Source organism: Ixodes scapularis, unplaced genomic scaffold, assembly GCF_016920785.2.
Source record: "Ixodes scapularis isolate PalLabHiFi unplaced genomic scaffold, ASM1692078v2 PGA_scaffold3__209_contigs__length_174095766, whole genome shotgun sequence".
Classification (NCBI taxonomy): Eukaryota; Metazoa; Arthropoda; class Arachnida; order Ixodida; family Ixodidae; genus Ixodes; species Ixodes scapularis.
The window spans coordinates 65,330,114-65,352,075 of record NW_024609868.1 but is presented as its reverse complement, the minus strand read 5'-3'; the positions used below and the strand labels follow the sequence as shown (position 1 = coordinate 65,352,075).

Sequence of the window (21,962 nt, the reverse complement as noted above, 5' to 3'; positions counted from 1 at the left end):
GGGGGGGGGGGGGAGTGGGGAAGGGACAGGCTAGAAGAAGATTGTTTGCACGTTTTCGAAAGCCTTCCCGGGGGCAAAAGTTTGATATAGCCAATATATTGTTCATTATAAAAAGCACTTTTTACACACATTTTTATTTAAATTTTCTGTGAGTTCGATATCGAGAATAATTCGCCGGTCCCCTTTCCCCATTTCTCCCTCCGCCTCATAGAGCATTTTGTCATGGGCGGGCCGTCTCCGAACAAAAAAAAATCTTGGCTACGTGCCTGATTTCTTCACTGTATGTTTTGCACTGTTGGAGGTCACATTTTGTTAATGTTACATATGTAAATCTTTTTTAAGGCATGTTTTTGTTTTTGCATTCTGTATTTCGTGTCATTTGAGCTCTTGCATGTATGCACTGGTGCACCCTCCTGTAGGCCCACAGGCTGTTGAGGGTCACCTCCCCACATAGAAATGCTTCCAGTCCAGGCTGTGTTATGGAACCGGAAATCGACTACTGCTGGAGCTGGAAATCTATTTTACCAGCCTGATTCCAGGCTGTTTCCACCCAGAAATGGACAAACTTCTTGCTGGAAATTAGATTTTTCCTCCTCTAGCTGGGAAACTTCCAGGTGGATCATGTACTTCCAAGCTGGAATTTCTGATTTCCAGGATGAGCAGCATCCATTTCCAGCTGTAAACAGAATTTCTAGCTGGTGCTGTATAAATTAGCCGAAAATGCGGCTGGAAATCTTTATTTCCAGCTGGAAGCTGCAGCTTTTTTTCATGTGGGTCAAAAGTACCAAATAAATAAATGACAAAACTGGAAAGTCTATGGTGCACTGTCTTTCATGTTACAAAGGAGACATAATCGGAAAGGCAAGAAGAAATTAAGTTGAGTTATATTAATTCATTTCCATATTATATCACAATTTACTATTGTTTGTGATTCCTTGCTCCTTCCCGTTAATGTCTAACAGCAAAGCTGTAAAACATTAACTATACGACCCGTTGGTTGGGTTTTTTCGTGTCCATCGACAGAACAGTAGTCGAAGATTAGTCGACAGAAAACCATTGCACGCTCCTTATCACCGTTCTATCTCATATCATGTGGTTTTGACACATGTTTCAATAAGAAAACCACAAAACAAGTCTCAAAACCATGTGATAAATAATAACCACGTAGCACTCTCTCCATGCGTTTCTCAGTAAAGATTGCGGCTGCATAAGCTGCCGTGACAACGGCAAAGTACGAAGTGTGGAGTGACGTCACTAGCTCCGCTAACAGTGCGAAGCACGTAGCACTTCCTGAATGCATTTCTCAATAAAGATTGCGGTTGAATGCAACTGCTGCAACAACGGCAGCATACAAAGTCTTTCATATACAAAAAAAAAGTTTTGGTACATTTACTTTCCTTTCATCAATCATTTGGTATAGACCCTTTTGCTGTTTACAAACATGAACTGTCTCCTGCAGCCCAAGCGACTTTCGGTCGCACTGTCTTTGCAAGCCTGTTGAGCTTGCTTATGTCACCAGGGCTAGAAAGTATAAATGCTACACGGACAACAAGGTTGGGGATTTAACAAGGGCCTTCGGCTGTACAATATTACATCTTGAAGGAGGCAAGTTGGTTTACAAGGATACTTGAAACATTTTAACAAATCTCGCACTCCTTCATTCTTTTGGTGTTCACCTGGAGAGTTGGTGGTTAAACGTTTCAGCTACATTTCAATCAGCGATGTTAAGGTGGCCTTTGATCGTTCTTTCAAACCGGAAGTTCTCTGGGACGTCAAAGACCTGGTGGCATTTTTCCATAAAAAGCGTCTAGGTATGTGGAGTGGGCAATCGTTGCAGGTGATATACCACAGCTTCACTGTCCAACCACCTTCATAGTGTGACTGGAGCCTTAATTTTTTTTATTGTCAGATATCAAGAGCGTGAGTCAGGTCCAGACAAGATAGAGCTCAACAAGGTTGGTTAAATATTGGTAGATTAAATGACAGCTTATTGTGCAACATATTGCCAAACATAGGTGTTGTAAGTTCTTCCCTAGCTAGATAGATTGTCACAAATGCAACATTTAAAAGTCAGGATAAGAAGCTACCTTAAGTAGAAAAGACAAATTTATATTTCATACCTGGATCTCATTGCTGAGTGTCATGAACCCAAATGTGGCTGGAACATTTGACACTACAAAAAAAAAAAAAAGAAACAGATTTTAATATATTTTTTTATGAGCATGCTTTAGTATGTGTTGTGCAAAATTTATGTTGTACTAATATTAAGTGGGACATAATAATATTGGGTGTCTTTATTTCTTGCATGGCTTGACGACATTCATTCGAGGTATCAAGTAAAGCAACGCCATTTAGTGGTGAGCACACAAAGCATAACAATGAAAAGCTCACACTATGCACAACGTAAACACAATGTCAACTTGAACGACCCACGTGAAATGAACAAAACGGGATCTGCAAATATGTGGTCGGAGTTGTGACGGTAGGTGGATATGACTCACAACGACCTTTGCAAATCTGCAATTTAAATTTTAATTAAAGGTGAATTTTACTTAGGGGCGAATTTGAATCGAATACGAATAGTCAGCTTCGAATATCGAATTGAATACTGAATAGTCGAAGGCAGGTGCATTTATTTGCAGCATTTTTATTTTCACGTGTCGGAATGCCTCACTGGTGTTAACCAGAAGAAAAACACAAAAACAAAAATTCTAGTTGTAGGGAAGAAGATTCCAAATTGTCATGCAGAAAAATCAACTGCTGCACATGGTCAGGCAGGAGGCGCTCCCTTCGGGCGGAAACAACTCTTCCAGCCACAGAAAAATCTCTCACTTGGCACTAAAGTGGCAGGTATTGCCAGGTATTTGATGCAAAGCTTTGCCAGACTAGGATATCTGAAACAACTGACAGTTAGCCACACCTCACACCTCTCTCTCTTCAGTAGTGCCTCCCCTGGATATGCTGCAACTTCCCATTCTAAAACTGAAACCGCATTGCGTTCCACTGCTCCTTTGGCTAAGTGGTCAAATGCTTGCCAAACATCTGCAGAGGGCGTTGAGCCTTGCTCTTGTTTCTGTGTCGCAGCTTCTAGCTGGGTTTCTTCAGTAGCAGCACATGAGGCTAGCTCTTGTAGCACCAGATCTTTTAGCCATAATATTTTTTTGTTTTTCGGCCTTAAAAATAGTGAGCTTGAAGCATGGGCCCAAGAACATAGCAAGGCATGCTTCTCTGTCCTTTCATGCAGAGTGAACCTTGTCTTGATGGGTCTTATCAGCTCTGTGAGAAATTCCAATGCCCCAGCACAGTTACCTAGACAGTAAAGCATACCAAAAATTATAGGAACTTGGGAGGACGATGAAGGGCCTCAGCACTGGCAATAACACATCAAACAATGGCTTCAATGCTTGTGCATATTCAGAAGCATCTTTCCACTCTGATGAACTAAGTCCATCGATGTCACAGTCCGAGGTAGCAAGCTCCACAGTGACCGCTTCTTTGAGGTCCAGAAGACGAGACAACATCAGACACTGGCGATTCCATCTTGTCTCCATGTCTTGCACCAGACATAGTGTGTCCTTTCCCATCTTCTTTGGGCACTAATCAAGTCTTTTCTGTGCTGATGAACTATGCTTGCAATGTCCCACAATGCGCCTCACTTTCTTGCACAGGCGATCAATGGTCGGCATATAGGGTCTCGCGTCATTAATTGCCAGTTGAAGCGGATGTGCAAAGCATGCTCTTTCAGTCCAAAAAAGTCTCCTTACCACAGCATAGATATTGCACCATTATCTGTTATGATGAACTTTTCACATTCACTGAGTATCTCCCAGCCATGGCACATTTCGTTCCACAAAGTTGTGATGTTCAAAGCACTGTGACTGGCAGCCACATCTGTCGAGTGTTCAATGTGAACCACTTCATCATGAATTTTGGAATGAAAAGATGGCCTCCCTCAGGTGAAGCTCACATAACTTCCGTCAGTCCGCGATCTACACATGTCGCTTGTGCAGGAAACAGCGTTAGTGCCGCCTTCAAAGGCACTACTGAGCTCTGCTTTCATCTTCTTTCGGGTGTCGTCATACATCCGTGGCACAAGCACGTGCAAGAGTGTAGAGCGAGATGGCAGGTGATAGTTAGGAACAGCTTCTGTCAGAAGTTCCTTGAAGCCACGGTCTTCCAAAATGCTGCAAGGCTGTAAATCAAGCACCATCATGGCGGCCACCTTGTTATTTAGCGCTCGCACCCTCTGTTCTGGCAGGGACTCCGTATGGCGCAAAAAGTCCATCAGTGTTGGTTGACCTTTTCCTGGCGTACAAGCGGTAATTCCCACGATACTCTTTCAATGCTGGATGTAGCTTGAGATGGTTGACAAGGGGCATTGCCGTACCTGTGGGCATTTGAAGCGTTGACTTGTATGTCATACATTGCACCATCGATGCCGCCACCCTTGCATAATACTTTCAAATGCGCTCCTCTCTCTTCATTATAGTGCCATTTCCCGTTCGTTCCTCTGCTTCGCAGACAATTCCCCACAATCGTCTCCGTCCACCATAACATGGGTGAGCGAATGCGAAAGTGTGCACAGTTTAAAAGGTCAGGAGTCACGAGGAAACAAACTACAGAAATTATAGCCCCGGACCGCAGATTACTGCTACGGACACCGACGCCACCAGTTTAGGTTGAAGCCACCATGCTGCTACGTCGCTGTCCCAATGGGCCTTGCCTACCGAAACTGAAAGAAAAACTTGCGTTTGCGAATATGTTCTCAATTATTCTATTAATTTTGAATATTCCTATTACGACGAATATTCGAAAAATACCACAAAGACTTGGTTTACAAACCGAAAATGAATATTAAATGTATAACATTCTATTCATATTTGAAATTTCGAATATTCACCCACCTTCAATTTTAATTTATGAACAAGAATAACAGTACAAGCAGAAAATTAGGGGCTAGATGCAGCAAGGACATTTTGACGCGTCAGCGAGGAAGGTATGAGTTCAGGTGTGCATTCTCTCGTTTCCAGCCCATGAGCCAATCTTAAGGGGCATCGCTCGTGGTTGGCTCCCTACCCCATTCCTTCTCTCTTTCACTGGTCCTTCAGCCGAGGGCAAGGGAGTGTAATCTATCTTAGATTGCATTTTTGGACATAGACCTACATCTTTCTCCGCACTGAGAAGGGGGTGTAAAGTTTGGAGGTCGATGTCATGAAAACTTGGTCACAGGAGAAACGTCACACAGGCGCCCCGCCCCGCCTGCTGCCATGAATCGTGCAGTGTGCACGCGCGTCCTTTCTTATGTGCTGGCTTGCTAATTTGCTTGCTTCAACATGACGTGCTCCTGTCTGATTGCAATGGCGGACGCCACTTCGGCAGCCGTGGTCCACAATCTTTGCTTATCGCTCTGAACAGCAACCAATCGAGCATGTGTGCCCCGTAGCAAGAGCAGTTAACGCGACACAGCAAAGCGTTAAATGCAATTCACAGACTTGCGTCGAGTGCCCGTTTTGTTGGAGCCAACACAGCCATTGCCATAGCAACCCATACGTCGCAAGCCGTTGCAGTAGCACTAGGTCGGACTCATGCAAGTGCGTGAACCAACTTTTAGAAACAATCACAGGCAATTCCGCATATGCACCATAGACTATATTACTCTTAAGTATGCGCCTCAGAGATGGCGAAGCAGAGGGCTGCACATCTGTTTCTGCCGGACTCCGAAATATGGGCATTCCCTCACGCACCCGACATTGTCATGCAGCAGAAACCCGTGGACGTTTCTTCAGCTGCGGCCAGAGTTCTAAGGAAATTTATGTAGCACAGCAAACCTATGCACCGACCAATTTTTTATATGGAATTTGGCGACGTAAACACAGAAGTTGAATTTTTTTTCACACTTTTGAAACATGTGCAGTTGGCAACAGTCTAAGAATTCAGTAGATTCTTCGCCTCCAGCACGAGCCTTCTGGCTTTGATAAGACTTCATTGTATGTGCAGTCAACGCTTGGCCAAAGGCAACAAGCAAACTCTGAGGGAGGCAGAGCCTTTCACCAATTCTAGAGGAAGTTAGTGCTCGCCGAAAAATGCAAGGTTATAAACAAGTGATGGGACGAATCACCAGAGATTCGGATTCGGACAGATTCGAAAATTTCCGAACTTCCCACGACGAATATTCGGGAGATTCGGCAGATTCGTCGCTGGTTGCGGACGGCAGCGTGAAAGTTGTCGTAAACCTCGCGAATCGGGTCAGTTGTGTTTTTTTAGGTACTGTTACTGCATACAACCAGATTTCGTATTGTTTAGTTCAACGTGTGGTATGTACTGCACTGTCATTCGAAACCCTGGCCCGCGCCCAGGTCCAGCTGAGCTGATCGGTGTGGTTGACGTAGGCCTAACGAATCCACGGTCTCGGTTTCCGTGCGGTTTCGCTTTGACCGATAAAATGTAGCGAAATGCTATGTATTATACATAATGTGGCGCAACGCACAATAAATATATTCAGGAAAGCAATTATTCGTCTCCTTCCCTAGAGGTGCCTATGTCTGCACCTGTAAGGTGCGAGAGTGAGATGAATGTTGCTCGTCCCCACTTCGACCACGTACCGGCACCGGTGGTGTTTCTACGTTCTCAGCAGCAAGTCGGCTGTGAAACGTTTCGCGCTGCATTTGATGAAAGAGATACACAACACAGCTGTGTCTAACGCAACTTCATTGTTCGGAAACAAACACTGTAACTAAATCGGATGTCATTAACCAGTAAGATGTACGGCGCAAGGAGTTTCAGATCGTTTCCCGTGTTCCGATAACAGTACCTCAGTGGACACGCGTTGGATATAATCGAATCGAACATACTCACTTGTGTAGTGTGTGTCACTATAACCCTAATTATGGGCCTAATTATTCAGATAAAGATTCGTCCCATCACTATTATAAACCCCTCTAGTGTGACTTCAATATGGTTAAAGATAAAAAAAAATAAAAGGACGTAGGCAAAGCAACTGACCACTTTGAGCCCATCCTAGTAAAGGCAGTGCCACTGAATCTTTCACAACTCTTGACATTGTTGTAAGGTTCTTGTACACCTTATTCGGTTCTGGATCTGAAAGTGAAGGGAAGCGCAAGCACATATGAAACTATTGAAATACTGAGCTGAGGGACACTAGACAAACAAGGGGTTCTAAAACTACCTTAGAGCCAGCTCATGCACTAGTCACACCCGAATGCGGAGCACAAGTTCGTCTGCTTCTTTTGCAGGGGCAGCGGTGACGTCACAGCGCCGAGCTCTGATTGGCTCTGATTGAAGGATAGTAGGTAGAGCTCAAAGTGAGCTGCCTTGAAGTCTACCTACTATACTTCAATCAGAGCAAGTCGGAGCTTGGTATTCTGGCGTCACCAAAACCCCTGCAGAAGAAGCAGACGAACTTGCGCTCAGCGTAAGAGGGGACTTCGTGACAGTACCGGTCAAACATTGCCTTTGTTTTTGTGTTGAGGCGAAGGAAAGTCACTCAACCCTGAGTTCACATAGGCGTCTCAAAACAAGTGGAGACAAGCTCTGGCAGCATTTTAGGTGTACAATTCCCTGCTCCCATAATATTAGTGGGCTGTAGACTTCCCAGTTTTAACTGAAAAATGAACACCGATAAACATCTGTCGTTACCCAGACGAAAATCAGTCCACTTCCAGCTGGATTATGGAACTGGAAATGAGGCGGTCCAGCTGGATCCAGTTGGGTTCCAGCTGGATCCAGTTGGAATCCAGCTGGACCGCCTCATTTCCAGTTCCATAATCCAGCTGGAAGTGGACTGATTTTCGCCTGGGTAGGAAAAGTACAAAATCGGTTAAAATCAATGCACACCTGCTGGTGTAAAAACAATCAGTTAAAATTGGTAAACACAGATTTCTGGAAATTTTTCTTTCAGCTTGGGCTGTTTTTGTTGAAATCCTTCCCTCTTAGTTTTTAGTTTGATCTTTTCACAAATAATCACCGTTCTCAGCAAATAATCACCGGAAAATCTATCCCCTAAATATGAGGGAACCAAAAATTATGCTGTAGACTCACTTCCTGATTCTACAGGCTGAAGCTTTCTTTTCTATAGTTCCTTTTCTAGCTCCCTGATGTCCATAAGGCAATGCCATACTAAGGCTAAGCATTATTTTCCTTGTCAAATAAAGTCTAGAAGAGCATGTCGTCATGGGCTGGTGCTGCACAGCGTGCATTCTATTCCACCGGTTACATTATCCATAGCCTTCCAACTGCTGTGCATGAACACAGCACTCCTGTGTTCATGCACAGTACAATCATAGCGATAGCTGCGACACATCACAACGAAGTTGTTGGGCATCGGCGTCGCATCCACACAACATTGGGTGCATGAACGTAAGCGTTTGGAACAAAATAGACATCTGACCATTTTGCTCCAAATGCTGTTGTTCCTTTTTGTTCTGGAGCGCATGAACACGCGTCCCCCTGCACGAGCTCTTGGCACTGACAAGGCTACGACGGCATTTCGTTATCGGGTGTTTCTCTGTATTCTTCCAGAGAGAGCGTGCAGTGGGCATCGGGTACTAGAAATTCCAAATATTTTTGTTTATTTTTTTTGTTCTTGAGCATGTGAAAGCTCGCCTCCGCGCATGAACTCTTGGCATTGACAGCGCTATAATGGAATTTTGTTAACGGCTATTTTTGTTTTTCCGAGAGAATGTGCGGTGGGCATCGGGTACTACAAAAACCTAAAGTATAGAATTAGGTAGGAACGGTAACATCTCCGCTTCGCTTGCAGCAGACCCAGGTTCGACTCCCGCGGGTGGCGGGCAATCTTTTTCGAGGATTTTGCAACATCGACAACAGACACCCTAAATCACCAACTACTATAGCATTAACAACTACTACAACATCAACAGCGGACGTTATTTCGAGTGGTGAGAAGAGCCCAAAACAGCTCTCGCCATAATAGGAGAATGCACGTTCGTGCTCGTACATGTCACGCACCATCGTTCCAAGCAAACCTTACTACTGTCTTTGTGTTAACTGTAGGTTAATTAGGATAATCCCCCACCTTGTTCCAACTGCTTTTGAGACAAACTGGTATACCTAATCGTAATCAAATTTAGCTTTTGTAGTCTGTTTATCCTTATGAATGACAGTGTCCATGTAAAGTTGCCGTTATAAACTAAGCCAATTTAAAAAAAAAAAAAGAAATTCACCACCAGCTTTTGTGGGGATAGCAAGAGAGTGACGACTAAAGGAGCAAAATAAAATTGGTGGATGGTGCAGTACACTTGTATAGCTGTGAATGTTGAGTCTTTTCCCTTAATACCAAAGCTTAAATAGCTTAATACCAAACTCAAACAGCAAAATGCCATACGAGAGTAGTTCAGCAAAGGCATACCATTTTTCAGTGTGAAATTAAAATGAACCTCTTTTGAGGAGAGTTCTGCAAATATGTCAGCTCTGCTCGCACCTAACAAAGAAATCACAAATGTGCTTCGGTGGAAACGAGGATGGCTCGTTTGAAACAGCGTCTTACTTAAGACAGTCTGAAAAAAAAAAGCACTGCTAAGGCTGGGGTGCACGAGCACACGAGACGTGATCTTGACATGTCACTCTGTCCAAGCAGTAGCTTTGGCAGAGCTTTTTTTCTTTTCAGACTGTCTCGATCAGACGCTGCCTTGAGTAGGCTGGCGACATTTACGCGCTTGCCACTGAATGAGCAACGGCCTTTATCTTATACCCTGCCTTCAGTGCCAGTTATTTGAGGCCTATAAAGGCAGAGATCAGGTTTAGGTTTAGTTCTAATTCAGCAGAAGTCAATGGTTTCGCTAAACTTCGGTTCAGAATCAGTTCAGTACCCGTCCTATTCTCCGTCTCGCCACAACTTGACAAACAGCGGAGGCTACAATCCTGGTGAGTCAATCGGCGCGTCACAGGGAGGCATATACACCAGGCTCTATTTCATCAGCTATGTGCGGTTCTGTCGAAGCCACAAACAAGAAAAAAGCCACTTTTGTACAAATTTTAACTGACGGGCTAATCTCCGGGAGGGACAAAAGCGACATTAGGGACGAGCAAAAAGAAGGTCCAGGTTAGAGGTAAGTTTCTCTTTGCCTTCTCTAACTGCTTGGGTTCACCCTCGCCCCTGTCTGTACCTTTGGTAAGGGCTGCCACATTCTTCACCTCTGTCGCTCCGGTTGGCTCAAGGGGGCCATAGCATTCGCTCTTTGCCAAGTTACGGTGAAACAAAGTATAGAAGGCAACAAATTTAATATACTCACCGGAGAGAAATACTTTCTGGATGAAGTCCGATACCCTTAGGTTGAGCGAGTACCCTTCTGAGCAGTCGTCAACCACCACCAAACCTGCAATACACATGCTTGCTTCGTATACAACAAACCTAAAGATTCATTATTCACAGCGTAAGGTAAAATTTGCACCAAGCCAAATGATTTGTGTCAGTAGTGCCAGTCACTTGCAAATGAGCAGAAAAGCCATACTTTAAGCAGTGTTATTCAGAGTGTCTCAAATAGCGGCCACGCTTTTTAGATCGACCGCAAAAATCAGTTTCTTAGCCTATCACCAACGTTACTAGAACCACTCAGTTAGGAAACTGCCATAGAGACTGCTCTAAAAAGTGGCCCCGATCTGTCCTCCAGAACCGAGCTAATGGCGAACACAACGCCGCCATTTCTCCCGCAGCGGCCACTCGAGAAACTGCACGTTACTTCTATTTTGGTTTTAATCGGCCATTTTGGCACCGAAACAGATACAGTGGAAGAGGTTACAGGGGTGCCAAACCCGTCTCCCCAGCGGGCGCGCCGCGAATTACTACCGAAGTTAAAATGCACCTAGGTCGGGACGCGCTACCTGAAAGCACCGCTGAGGCATGGCTGTATAAAAACAATATTAATAGTGCCGCTAAACATTGCAAACTAAAGATTTTAAAAACATCAGGCTCCCATCATTTTGTACTAAACTCAAATAAATTTCATACAAAGAGTCTTTTCTGTTTGTTTTTATGCAAAAACATGCTTTCTAAAAGCTCAAGGTGACCACAGTACAGACAAATAATAAAGAGTGGCACTGTTGTCGTATTTAGCTCGGTCTCGGTGGACGCCAGCGGCCCAAGTTTCGACGGCGAGTTTCCCAACTGAGTGTTCTAGTAACGTTGCCTATCGCATAACGATTTTGTGCAATGTTGCCCACCAGGTGGTGCATTCTTTCTATAAAACTTGCGAAGAGCAAACTCACCCGAGGAAAAAGTAAAAAACGAAAAAAGGCTTACCTTCAATGAAAACGCATGGAAGCCACCGGTCTTCAAACAATAGGGCACCGTTTGGCACGGGAGACAAGAGATGGTGCAAGCGGTCGTGATGCCAACTGCCGCTAAAGAACGAGCATACGGCACTGAGAGCCAGCGTCAAATAGCGGACAATATTTTAGACTAAAAAGAGGCGTGAGCTTTTTTTGATGCCAGTTGCCAATGCATGATCTTAACATCCTTACTAATAAAACACATTGTGGACACATAATCGATTAAAAAAATTATTTGTCGGGTTATTTTGATTGTTTATTTTAGGGGGGGTACTTACGTTGTCTGCTTTGCAGTTCCGTCTTGTCATCACATCTGTTTTTGTTTCTGCAACTGTCACCGCCGGTAGAGTGTGCGCCGCTTTTGATCCAAAAAGATTGTCTGCCATTGACGGCGTCTATCAGCGTCATATGCACGTTCGTTAGCGGAAGTTGGCGTCGCAACCGCTTGTGCCATCTTTTGTCCCGTGCCAAACGACGACCTATTGTTTGAAAACCAGTGGCTTCGTCGCGTTTCCATAGGAGTTGAGCTTTTTTTTTCTTTTACTTTTTCCTCAAGTAAATTTACTCTTTGCAAATTTTATTAATATTTCACCATTTGTGGGCAACGCTGCACAAAATTGTAGCGCGATAGGTTAAGAGACCAATCTTTGAGGTCGATTTAAAGAGCCTGGCCACTATTTCAGACACCCTGTATGTACCCAGGCTTAATACATTGTAAACTTGCCACAATGATGCTTCTCAGAACATTTAGAGGTATTGAAATTCTGCAAAAGGGAGGAGGCGGCTCATTGGGCTCCATGTATGGGCGATATCTCTGTGCGATAAATTGTTTGCAATGGTTTTATATTTGCAAGAAAAGACCACGTGCGAAACCACTTGACAGTGTGGTGTCACTGTGCACGTGACCATCGCGATGGCATCACATCACTCGAGTTTCGGGGTGGCACCTGGAATACGTTCCTGACTGGTGCGTTATACTGCGTCCCAAAACGTGCTCCCACAAATTCAGCCCGACGACGTCGCACAAGTGTCGGGCTCCTGCCGGTCGCGATTCTGGCGGTGTCGCAGCAGCGGTGGTGGTCTTGGCAGGCCCCCGATCTGCTGCGTGTCGCTCTCCAGCTCGACAGTTCACGGAAGATTCGGCAGTCAGGAGTTAGGGTGCCGCGACGACGGTGACACTCGCATTCACTCATACTTCTTGCCAGAACTTCTACGCCCAATCATAAGGATCGCGACATCTGACAGCGTGACACTTCGGCTTTTGCGACGTCAACTGTTGCCACTTTGGGACCTTGTTTGATGCTTGGGGGGAGAATGGGATCGACACCAAACGCACCACTCGGAGACGCATTGCGGGCACCGTATACTTTCAGTTTCTCAGCATTTTGAAGGCAGGGATGCTCTGCCAGTGACTGTGATGCAGCAGCTTTGCGGTTTTCCGACTTGCGATCACCTCACGTAGACGAAGGACCAAGCCAAAAGTTTCGATCGATAAAGGGCTAAGAGTTCCCGATGGGGAGGAGATTCAACCACTGGGCCCCGAGTGGCTAAATTTAGAACTACACTTCTGGGAACAACAGCGTCAGTGACACAGTGCTCAGCCGCCGTTGCCAAATGCCGCGTCGGCGTTCAGCTGGGGCTCGTGCTTTCCGATCGCCTGAGGAGTACCTGCTCTGGCCCGCGTAAACAATGCAACATGCACCGTGCATGTGACCAGCACCTGTTTGGAACAAAGGCCGAAGTGCGTCGAGCTCGTATCCTGCAACGACTGCTTTCATGGGAGACAAGCTTGCCGCGTACCGCCGTCACTCTGTTTATTGTCGACACTTTTTACATTACGCAGAGTTGAGTCCATGAGCCCTCTGTTGGGTAAACACCGAGTCACGGGGAAAACAAATTGGAAGGAGCGCCCCCTATAGTTCAATCTCCTCGCCAATAAAGCAAACTGTGCCCTCGGCATTATTTTGCAGACATGGCAAACAGCTCAAATTGGTTCGACATAGCATCGACCTCAAGCACAGATGACGGATGAAGTGCCAGTAATAGAGGATTTGTAGGACCCTGACAGAATGATTGCATTACGACATCAGTTCTGAAAAAACATGACTTGTTATGTTTTTGCAAGACATGTTTGACGCAGGGGTGGAATGGGAAGCTAAACACACCATTCAGAGATGCATTCCGGGCACCAATTTTTTCAGTTCCTTGGCGTTTTGAGGGCAGGGATTAGGGATGTCGCGAACCACCCTAGGTTCTATTTCGAAAGGTTTCAATATTTTCAAAGCAAACTGAGGTTTGAATTCGAAAATTTTTTTATATTTTCGTACCGACCGAGGTTTGAATTCGAAAGATTCGCAACTTTCGACCACAGTGGAGCTTCGAATTCGAAAAGTTCGAAGCTTTCACGGTTTCTAAAATTTCGGGTTCGAATATTTCGAATATCCTCTTACTTAAAGGCCAACGACCAGATTTGAGATTCTGCAAGGCAGAAGACCCTCCTCACCTTGGGGGAGAGTGAAACAGGCAACGGTGGACAGGGTAGAAGGGGGGAGAGGAGGAAGTGAGGGAAAAGTGGAAAGCGCGAACTGGTCGTCGGTCTTTAAGGTTCGAAAAATTCAAAGATTTCTAAATTCTTTGGATATAAAATTCGAAAAATTCGAACACTTCAAATTTTTATATACAAAAAGTTCAAAAATTTCGAAGATTTCGAACTTCTTTCTACATAAAGTTCGAAGGTTTCAATTTTTCTTTTAACGCTTATTCGAAAGAAAAAAAAACTTCAAAGACTTCTATATTTTTTTAGGTCCAAGTTTTCGAAGTTCGAAGTCCGGTTTTCATGTCCCTCTACAGTTTCAGTTTCAAATAATGTTTTCACGACTCACTGGTTTTCACAAAATCCGGTTTAGAAAAGTTTGGGTGTGAAATTTAGACTCCGCGAAATTGGGTCAGGCAATAAAATGAGACGACGAGTGTCCCGGATGTGCTGGAATATTTGCCACTGCAGAGTGACATGTGACCATTGACCAGTAATCGTGACCGGCAGCCGGGGAGGTATTTAACGTGCATCACACAGCAGTGATCACACGAACACACTGTTTTACGATACTCATCCAGTTAGAAACGACCAGGGGCGGGCAGGAGGTTGAGGCTCAGAAAAATCTTGAAGAGATCTCGCAAACTACCTCCGCACTCTCTTGCAGTCTGGTAGTAATTCGATCGAACGCCGCCGGAATGACGCTAGCATATAGTAAATTAAGTTTGTAATTGTCCTGGAGCTTTATTTTCTGGGATGGAGGAAACGTCTCGCAAAAAAGCACAGAAGCCGACGCAACTCGAGGAGCGTTCCACCATACAAGTGGCGTCGGAAGAAGAAAAACGGGGGGGGGGGGGGGGGGGGGAGGGCATATGTATAGCCTGCTGCCGCTCTTCACTGCATAAAAGATTGTGTAGGTGGTCATTGTCGGAAACTCGTTGTCAGAAGGCACTGTTGTGAACTGCCTATAGTGGTTTGGAAGTTCAAAACTATGTCTTTTCGACCTAAATAACTGTGCCATTGATAAAAAAAATAAAAATAAACATAACAATAAATGCCGGGAGAAAAAGCTGGAGAAAAAAAAAACTACCACGAATTCGCCGGAAGTGTTGTATTCTTGCATATTCAGAGGCTCAGAACTTCAAAACAAGTTTCTCCTCCCAACATGTGTACAGGCTAAAAGAAACACATCCCAAGAACGTGAAGCGGAAAAACAAATGTATTTTTTTTAATGACGTGCTGAACTTGAACAATATTATATATCTCCTCCTACAAGTTAATTTATTCCTTGACGTGAAAAAAACAATAAATACATTATTTTGTATTCTGCAGATGGCAATGATATGTACTGTCTGTAATGTTAATTTACATGTGATACCTCAAACAACTTAGACGAAAAAAAAAAAAAAGCCAAGTTTAGGGCATAATTGCTCGTAGATATACGTTTGGACATTTCTTTGAAACTCATCTTGAATAACAATAATCACATCTTAAGACGACACTTTCCTAGGCTATATATAGATCATTCTTAAAAAGTTTAACATCTCTACCATAAATAGCTTCGGCTATAGACGATTGTAAGCTGGCCGACTGGCCGCCGCCATGTCTCTGCTCGAGCAGGCACGCCCGTGCGATTACGAGCTTGCCAAAGCTACGTTCACCCGCGCGTTGCACGCGCTTGCACGCGTGGGGCACCACTTGTGGCGCCGTGCTTGCAATTGTCTATAGCGCGCTTTAAATATGGAACAAACGACAATCGTCAAAAAACCGTCGTTCTTCCTCGCCCCTTCAGGAATTTATTTATTTAAAACTAAGAAAACCAGAACATTGAAATAAACGACATTGTCTTTCGTAAGGGATGCAGCACCGCATGTAAAAATTCAAGAAAAAAAATTACGAACGTACCTCACTACTTGAATCCAAACGAAACCGTCCGCCAGTCTTTCGAAGTTCGACGAACGTCAAACTTTTACCCTAAACGTTCGAAGTTCGTCGAACTTTTGACATTTCAGGATTCGAAAGTTCGAAACTTTTCAAATTCTCTCGGTAAATAGTTTCGAAAGTTCAAAAATTATTGAATTCCTTAGCATAGGAAAATCAAAAATTCGAAAAGCTTCAAACTTTTTAGTGCGAAAAGTTTGAAAGTTCGAAAATCAATGAATTTTTTGGTCTATCAAGTTCGAAAGTTTAACAAGCATCGAATTTTGCAGCGTAATAAGTTTGAAAGTTCGAGAAGGATCGAATTATTTACCACATAAGTTCGACGGTTCGAAAAACGTTGAACTTCTTAGTTTAACAAGTTCGAAAATTCGACTTCCGTCGAATTTTACGATATAGAAAGTTCGAAAATTTAAAATCTTTGGAACCTTTCGAACAGCTTGATTCGATCATCGAAACTTCGGTTCAAAAAAAGGTTTGCGGCATCCCTAGCAGGGATGCTCTGCCAGTGTTTGTGATTCAGCAACTTCGTGGTTTTCAGACTTGGATTCGATCACTCCATTTGGAAAAAAGACTAAGCAGTCGTGTCTTTCAATTCCGAGGACAATTTTAGTCCATTCTTCGACGCAAAGGCGCAAAAAGTCATAATGTTTAGCAGTAGAAGCATATCGCCCACCATCTTAGCCCCACGCCAATACATGTAACTCAAAGTTTGCTTTTTCTTATTTTATTTTTTTCAAGTTGGGACTGGCAAAATTTTTGATCGGCAAAAACCTCTGAGTTTTTTTAAAAGCAAACTAAGCCCTCGGTATTATTTCGCAGACGTGGAAAACAGCTCAAATCGGCTCGAGATAGCATCGACCTCAGGCACAGATGACGAATGTAGTGCCAGTAAATGAGGATTACCTGGCAGAATGACTGCATTACGGCATCAATTTCGCCAAACACGACTTTCCCAAAACTACCTCCCAAGTTCCTCCGCACGAAACGAAGTATTAATCTCGACAATGAAAAAAAATTTTAAAAAATGACAAGCCGTAAAATGAAGTTGGCGTTGCCGGTGTTACTCGACTCGTTGCCCGCTTCATAATTTTTTGCCGCCGTCGACATTGAACTTTAGCTACTGTGTTGAACCCAACGAATTAAGTGGTGTAACTGAATGTTAAAGATGGCAAAATTCCATCCTTGTGAGGAGCTGAAAGCACACAGACATGCCACCTGTATCTGTTGTGTTTTCCATTTTCCACACCCACATGCTAATCTTCAAAAATAAGTCATCAACAAACTCTCTCGGTTAGTTCTAGAGCTGTTGTTTACAAACCTTCTCTACAAACGCCATATCAAGTGTACGCAAATCACTGGTACGTAATAAAATTGTTTTCTGTCATACATAATTTTTTTTTTTCAATATATGACATTCAAAAGAAAGGCTGGGATGTTTTCAGCTTTTGTTTTCTGTTAACCATACATGTTTTGAATTACGGTCGGTGTCATAGATTTGTAACGCTGTACTATACTTTGGCTTCGCTTCACAGCCTTTGGACTTGTCCACAGACATTGAGCTGTTTTCACATCTAGAAAAAGGCAAACCATCAATACACCATGCACCAGAAAAAAAAAACTATGAAGGCGGAAACAAATTTGGTAGAACATTGTGAAAAGTTATGGCCCCTAGTTCAATGCAGAGTGCAAGTTCATCTGCTTCTTGCACAGGGGTTGCGATGATGTCAGAACGCCGAGCTCTTATTTTCTGATAGAAAAAAAACAGTCGGTAGACCTCAAGGCATCTAGCATTGAGGTCTACCCACTATCCTTACAATCAAAGCCAATCAAAACTCGGCGTCGTTCCGACGTCACCGCAACCCCTGCGCAAGAAGCAGACAACTTTCTCTCCGCACATTTGTAAATGGGTTCACACCGTGCAAAAATGTCCACGTTTCTTTGCTGTGTCGCCGCTTGTTATTGTCAAACGCTGCTTATAAAGTAACAAATAAAACGAAAAAGGAATGTAAACTCTGTTCCCGAACTGTAAAATTCCAGAAAAGTGCCCATCCCACTTTCACTGAAAAGTGGGTTAATCTAAACATGGGCACTTGTTCGGTCAAATCGGTAAAAACCAAGATGGCTAATAAAGAGCTTTGAAGACAGGGCAAACAAAATCAAACTACTAATTTATTTTCACATGATAAGTGATGAGGGACCTTATACCTATGTATTGTCACTGAACCGAGAAAACTACTCTTCTGACGAGAATGACTCTTCTGAGCCATTCTCGTCACGAGTAGCCTTTTCCCTTTCCATTGCAAGAAAGCGGATATCCCTGCCTTCGCAGTTGGCGGTCTCGTGGCCGCAGCAACGAGGTGAACATTTTCAGCTGATGCCGTCGCTTTGGAGGGAGTGGACGCTTAACGTATAATTTACAGAATCGCCAACTTTCGTAAATGTTTAATAGTGGGCGCTTGTACAACTTGGGCACTTCTGCAGTATTTTGTGGTATGTACCTTGTTCCCGCAGGAATCTAAGGTCCCTCACAACTTACGCAGCGGAATGCAGCAATGCATTGTCATTGAACCTGTTGCACAAAGCATCGCCACTTGTTTACATGGGTTCTTTGGCTGTCCAATGACTGGTTTTGTTTTCTCGCCGTTACCAAGGCAGTGGACATATAGTTTTTAGCAAGCTGCTAGAAGGCACTGTACATTTTGAATATCGTCTATTAAGTCCCCAATAAATATGTCATTTACAGTGAAGACAATGAAATAAGATGCCCCTTACACAAACACAGCTAGGTTGCAACGATTCCTTTTACTATAAGTGCACAGAGTATGGGATCCTACAGTCTGTTGCATAAAGATGTGAAGAGCTCAGCAGCACACTTCACACATGGAAATGAACGCCAATATTGTACCATGAATGATGACGTTGGGTTCCACGAACAGGAAGGCGACGCTAAAGTTTGCCGCAGGGCAAGTGGGATGAGTGTAGCGGAGTTTTAGCAGGCCATCCCCTTTCACCCAACAAAGGTTCTCTTTCGCAGTATGGTCTTCGACGGTGCCATCCGATCCCTTTTCCTGCCAACCCTGAAGATGGACACATGCCAGTTTGTAAAACAACCGATTATCAAGGGACGCGATGGTGGCAGTTTTGGCCGCCAAACATAAATCCAAATGGTTTCTTAACTTGCACATTGAATTTGACAATTACACAAGAGGAGGTCAAGATTTGAAAGTAGCGGGTAATAGTACTTGTAGTGTGGTAGTGTCACTGAAAAGGTAAAGAGCGGTAGGGAGCTTCTTCAGTTGTACTGCCTCCAGTGCAAGCTTCCCCTTCAATAATGCTTCGGTGTCTCGTGAGCATGGACAGCGACAGCATGCGGAGGCCGGACATTTTAAAGGGACGTCCTGCCATTCCCAAAGTGACTGCGACTATAGCAGCTAGAGAGAAATGTGGATGCATCAATCACTCACCTCTATCTCAAAGCCCGTCTCAGTCATCAAAACATGAACCGCCAGGACGAGAGCTTCCCGGGCATGGTTGATGTTGCACGTCATGTGGAGGTCCTCTAGCTGTTTCGGTAATGGCATTGTGAAGTCCAGAACCTGGTAGCAGTACTGAGGCCTCGTTTCGTCCCTGTAAAACGTAGGCAATGTAAAGGTAACGCTCACCTGTTTGCATTATCCATTCAATGCTTGCAACGTTGAATAAGAACTGCACCATAGAAACAAGTACCTTGTGCCAGTGTGCCTTTGGATAGTCATTCTGCTGGTCTTGTGGATGTAAGTGCTTCCTTTACGACGTTAGTTTTACATATAACTGGTAGTGAAAATTTAAGCAAGAGGATCATTTGCACCGGGAGACTGGACACGTATGTATACAGTATATTCACCAAACTTATCCGGAGCACGCGAAAGGAGACCTTATTTCATGGGAGGGCTATCACTGGTGGCGGTCACTGGTGCTCAATGGGACAGCCAATGCAGGAAAGGCCCCAGATTTTGGACACTGCAGCAATTTTGACGGCCGGCCAATCTTTACTTATCTCCAACTTTTCACACTTTGATGCGTAGGTGATTGATCAAACGGTCAGTGATTGAATGATTCAATCAATGAGCATTTGATGTTCCTACTGAATGTTGCAAAAAGCATAGATTGCCTCGCAGGCAGGATTGCGCTGTTGACCCCGGTTCAGCAGGGATCTCGGCCTTGAGAAAGCAATCCCCCTCGGATCGATCTGTTCCACTGAGCGCTACGCCATGGAGCAGTTCTACTGCAGCTAGGATATAACTCCCGTGAGATAAGACGCAGTTCCCGTGTTCCGGCTAAGTTTGGTGAGCAGTCTACGTTCTCCACCACAACTGATTTTGTACAGAGCGCGACACTGTTAGCGCGAACAAGCGAACGCCGGTTTTTTCATTTTTTTTCTCTTTGAAACCAAGGGATGTCGTCCAAGTTATCATTGTTACGGAAAGACCTTATTTAGTTCTAAAATGTAAGCGATAAAATTTCGTGCTCGCGAATACTATTTAGAAGTAAAATGCGAAAATGCGCCGATGTCGTGTTTGCGCTAACAGCGTCGCGATGTGTACAGTTCGCTGCCTATGAATCAAATTGCTTCGGCTTAGTCCAACTCGATTGATGCTGATGTTGGAGGAAGCAAAAAAGGCAGATATGTTTTAATTGTTCTACTCTTGAAGTGAACCAGTCATCGTGTTGTTCGATGCTACAAACACCGCTCTTCGAGGACCTATATTACATCAATAACAATAGCTGCTTCCACTGAAGGCTTCGACGGTGCGTCAACTCGACGTAATATCTACGCGATCCAAGACAGGGCAGTAAATTGTACGTCCATGTGTTTAAATGTCGTCTAAAACCGCATCATCCTTTACAGGATGCTGGTCAACGCCGCGGCCAAAGCACTGGTCAAACTGGCCCCAAGCGCGTTCGAATTCGAAAGAGCACACTCGCCTCATCGCAAAGCGTCGACGTTAGTTCTGCTCACTATTTGGTTGTCATGCGTTTCCGGTCAAACCGGGCTTTCACGTAGCTTATCAAAACAAATACGCAGTTGCGTTTACAATACGAACAGCCATTCCGCTTCGAAGCTTTACGAATGAGGAGCAAATTTTGAGAGGAGCAGACGCTACGCGCGACATTAGCGCCCCCAAGAACAGTGTCGAAAAGACGAACAAGGAAGTTTGTAAAATTATATGGTTTCGTTTTGGACACGTATTATTTTTTTATAAATTAAAAAGTGAAATTGATAAATAATAATAATAATAATAATAATAATAATAATAATAATAATAATAATAATAATAATATTAATAATCTTAATAATAATAATAATAATAATAATAATAATAATAATAATAATAATAATTCGGTTTAAAAGGACACTAACAGGCTATTTATTCTTGCCGAGGTTTTTAGTTGTCCCAACTACCCAGAACAGAGGGGGGGTAGCGCACTCGCACGAAGGCACGGTTATGGTGCCTGGAACGCGTCTCCGACTGGTGTGGTCCCTCGATTTCCACCTGATGACGTCATAAAAGTGTCATGTTGTCGCCGGTCGCGACCCTGGCGGCGTCCCAACAGTTGTGGTACGTGTGGCAGACGCCTGTTCTGCTGCAGGTCGCTTTCCATTGTGGCAGTTCACGGAAGTTAGGGCAGCCGGAAGTTGGGACGCCTAAAGCGACTCTGTGACGACAGCGACACTCGCGTTCGCTCGTGCTTTTCGCCAGCATTTCTACGGCCAACCGCCAGGATCGCGACAGGCAACAGCATGACACTCGCGTCATTTGTTGCCACATTGGGACCACTTTTGATGTATAATAATAATAATAATAATAATACCTTTATTTCCATCAATTTTGATGGGGGAGCCCGAGGAAAAAAGCTGCGATATGCAGCTTGACTGGTCCTCGGTCCCCTTACAGTGGTCAGCGGCAAGCATCAGGAAACAAAGATGAAAATCACGTCAACTAGCAGCTGCAGGTATTGTTAACAGAAAAACAAAACATATAACGCTTTATGAAAGGAATGCATTATGTACAAAAATATTCACGCAAGTCTTTGAAAGTCAAGTTTTCAAGAGAAACATTACTACTGCAAAAAGTATTTAACAAATTTGTATGGGCGGGATAGGGCGGTAAACACACCAGTCGAAGACGCAATCGAGGCA

At 44.1% G+C, this 21,962-nt stretch overlaps 1 protein-coding gene across 2 annotated transcripts in view; it reads right to left on the bottom strand.

The window, feature by feature from the left end:
- LOC115315831 (F-box only protein 7) overlaps nucleotides 1-20,951 on the bottom strand; it is a 57,001-nt gene extending 36,050 nt beyond the window's left edge. The window contains exons 1-6 of one of the 2 annotated variants that reach the window (XM_040219693.3): nucleotides 20,747-20,951; nucleotides 19,246-19,408; nucleotides 18,687-18,858; nucleotides 10,272-10,355; nucleotides 7,003-7,098; nucleotides 2,121-2,173 (exon numbers count right to left, since the gene is read on the bottom strand). In XM_040219693.3, the coding sequence (XP_040075627.1) occupies nucleotides 2,121-2,173; nucleotides 7,003-7,098; nucleotides 10,272-10,355; nucleotides 18,687-18,858; nucleotides 19,246-19,408; nucleotides 20,747-20,751 (573 nt within the window). In that variant the 5' untranslated portion in view covers nucleotides 20,752-20,951. The remainder of the gene's footprint in view (nucleotides 1-2,120; nucleotides 2,174-7,002; nucleotides 7,099-10,271; nucleotides 10,356-18,686; nucleotides 18,859-19,245; nucleotides 19,409-20,746) is intronic. The other variant, XM_040219692.3, reaches the window with a different exon arrangement.
- Between the last annotated feature and the right edge of the window lie 1,011 nt (nucleotides 20,952-21,962).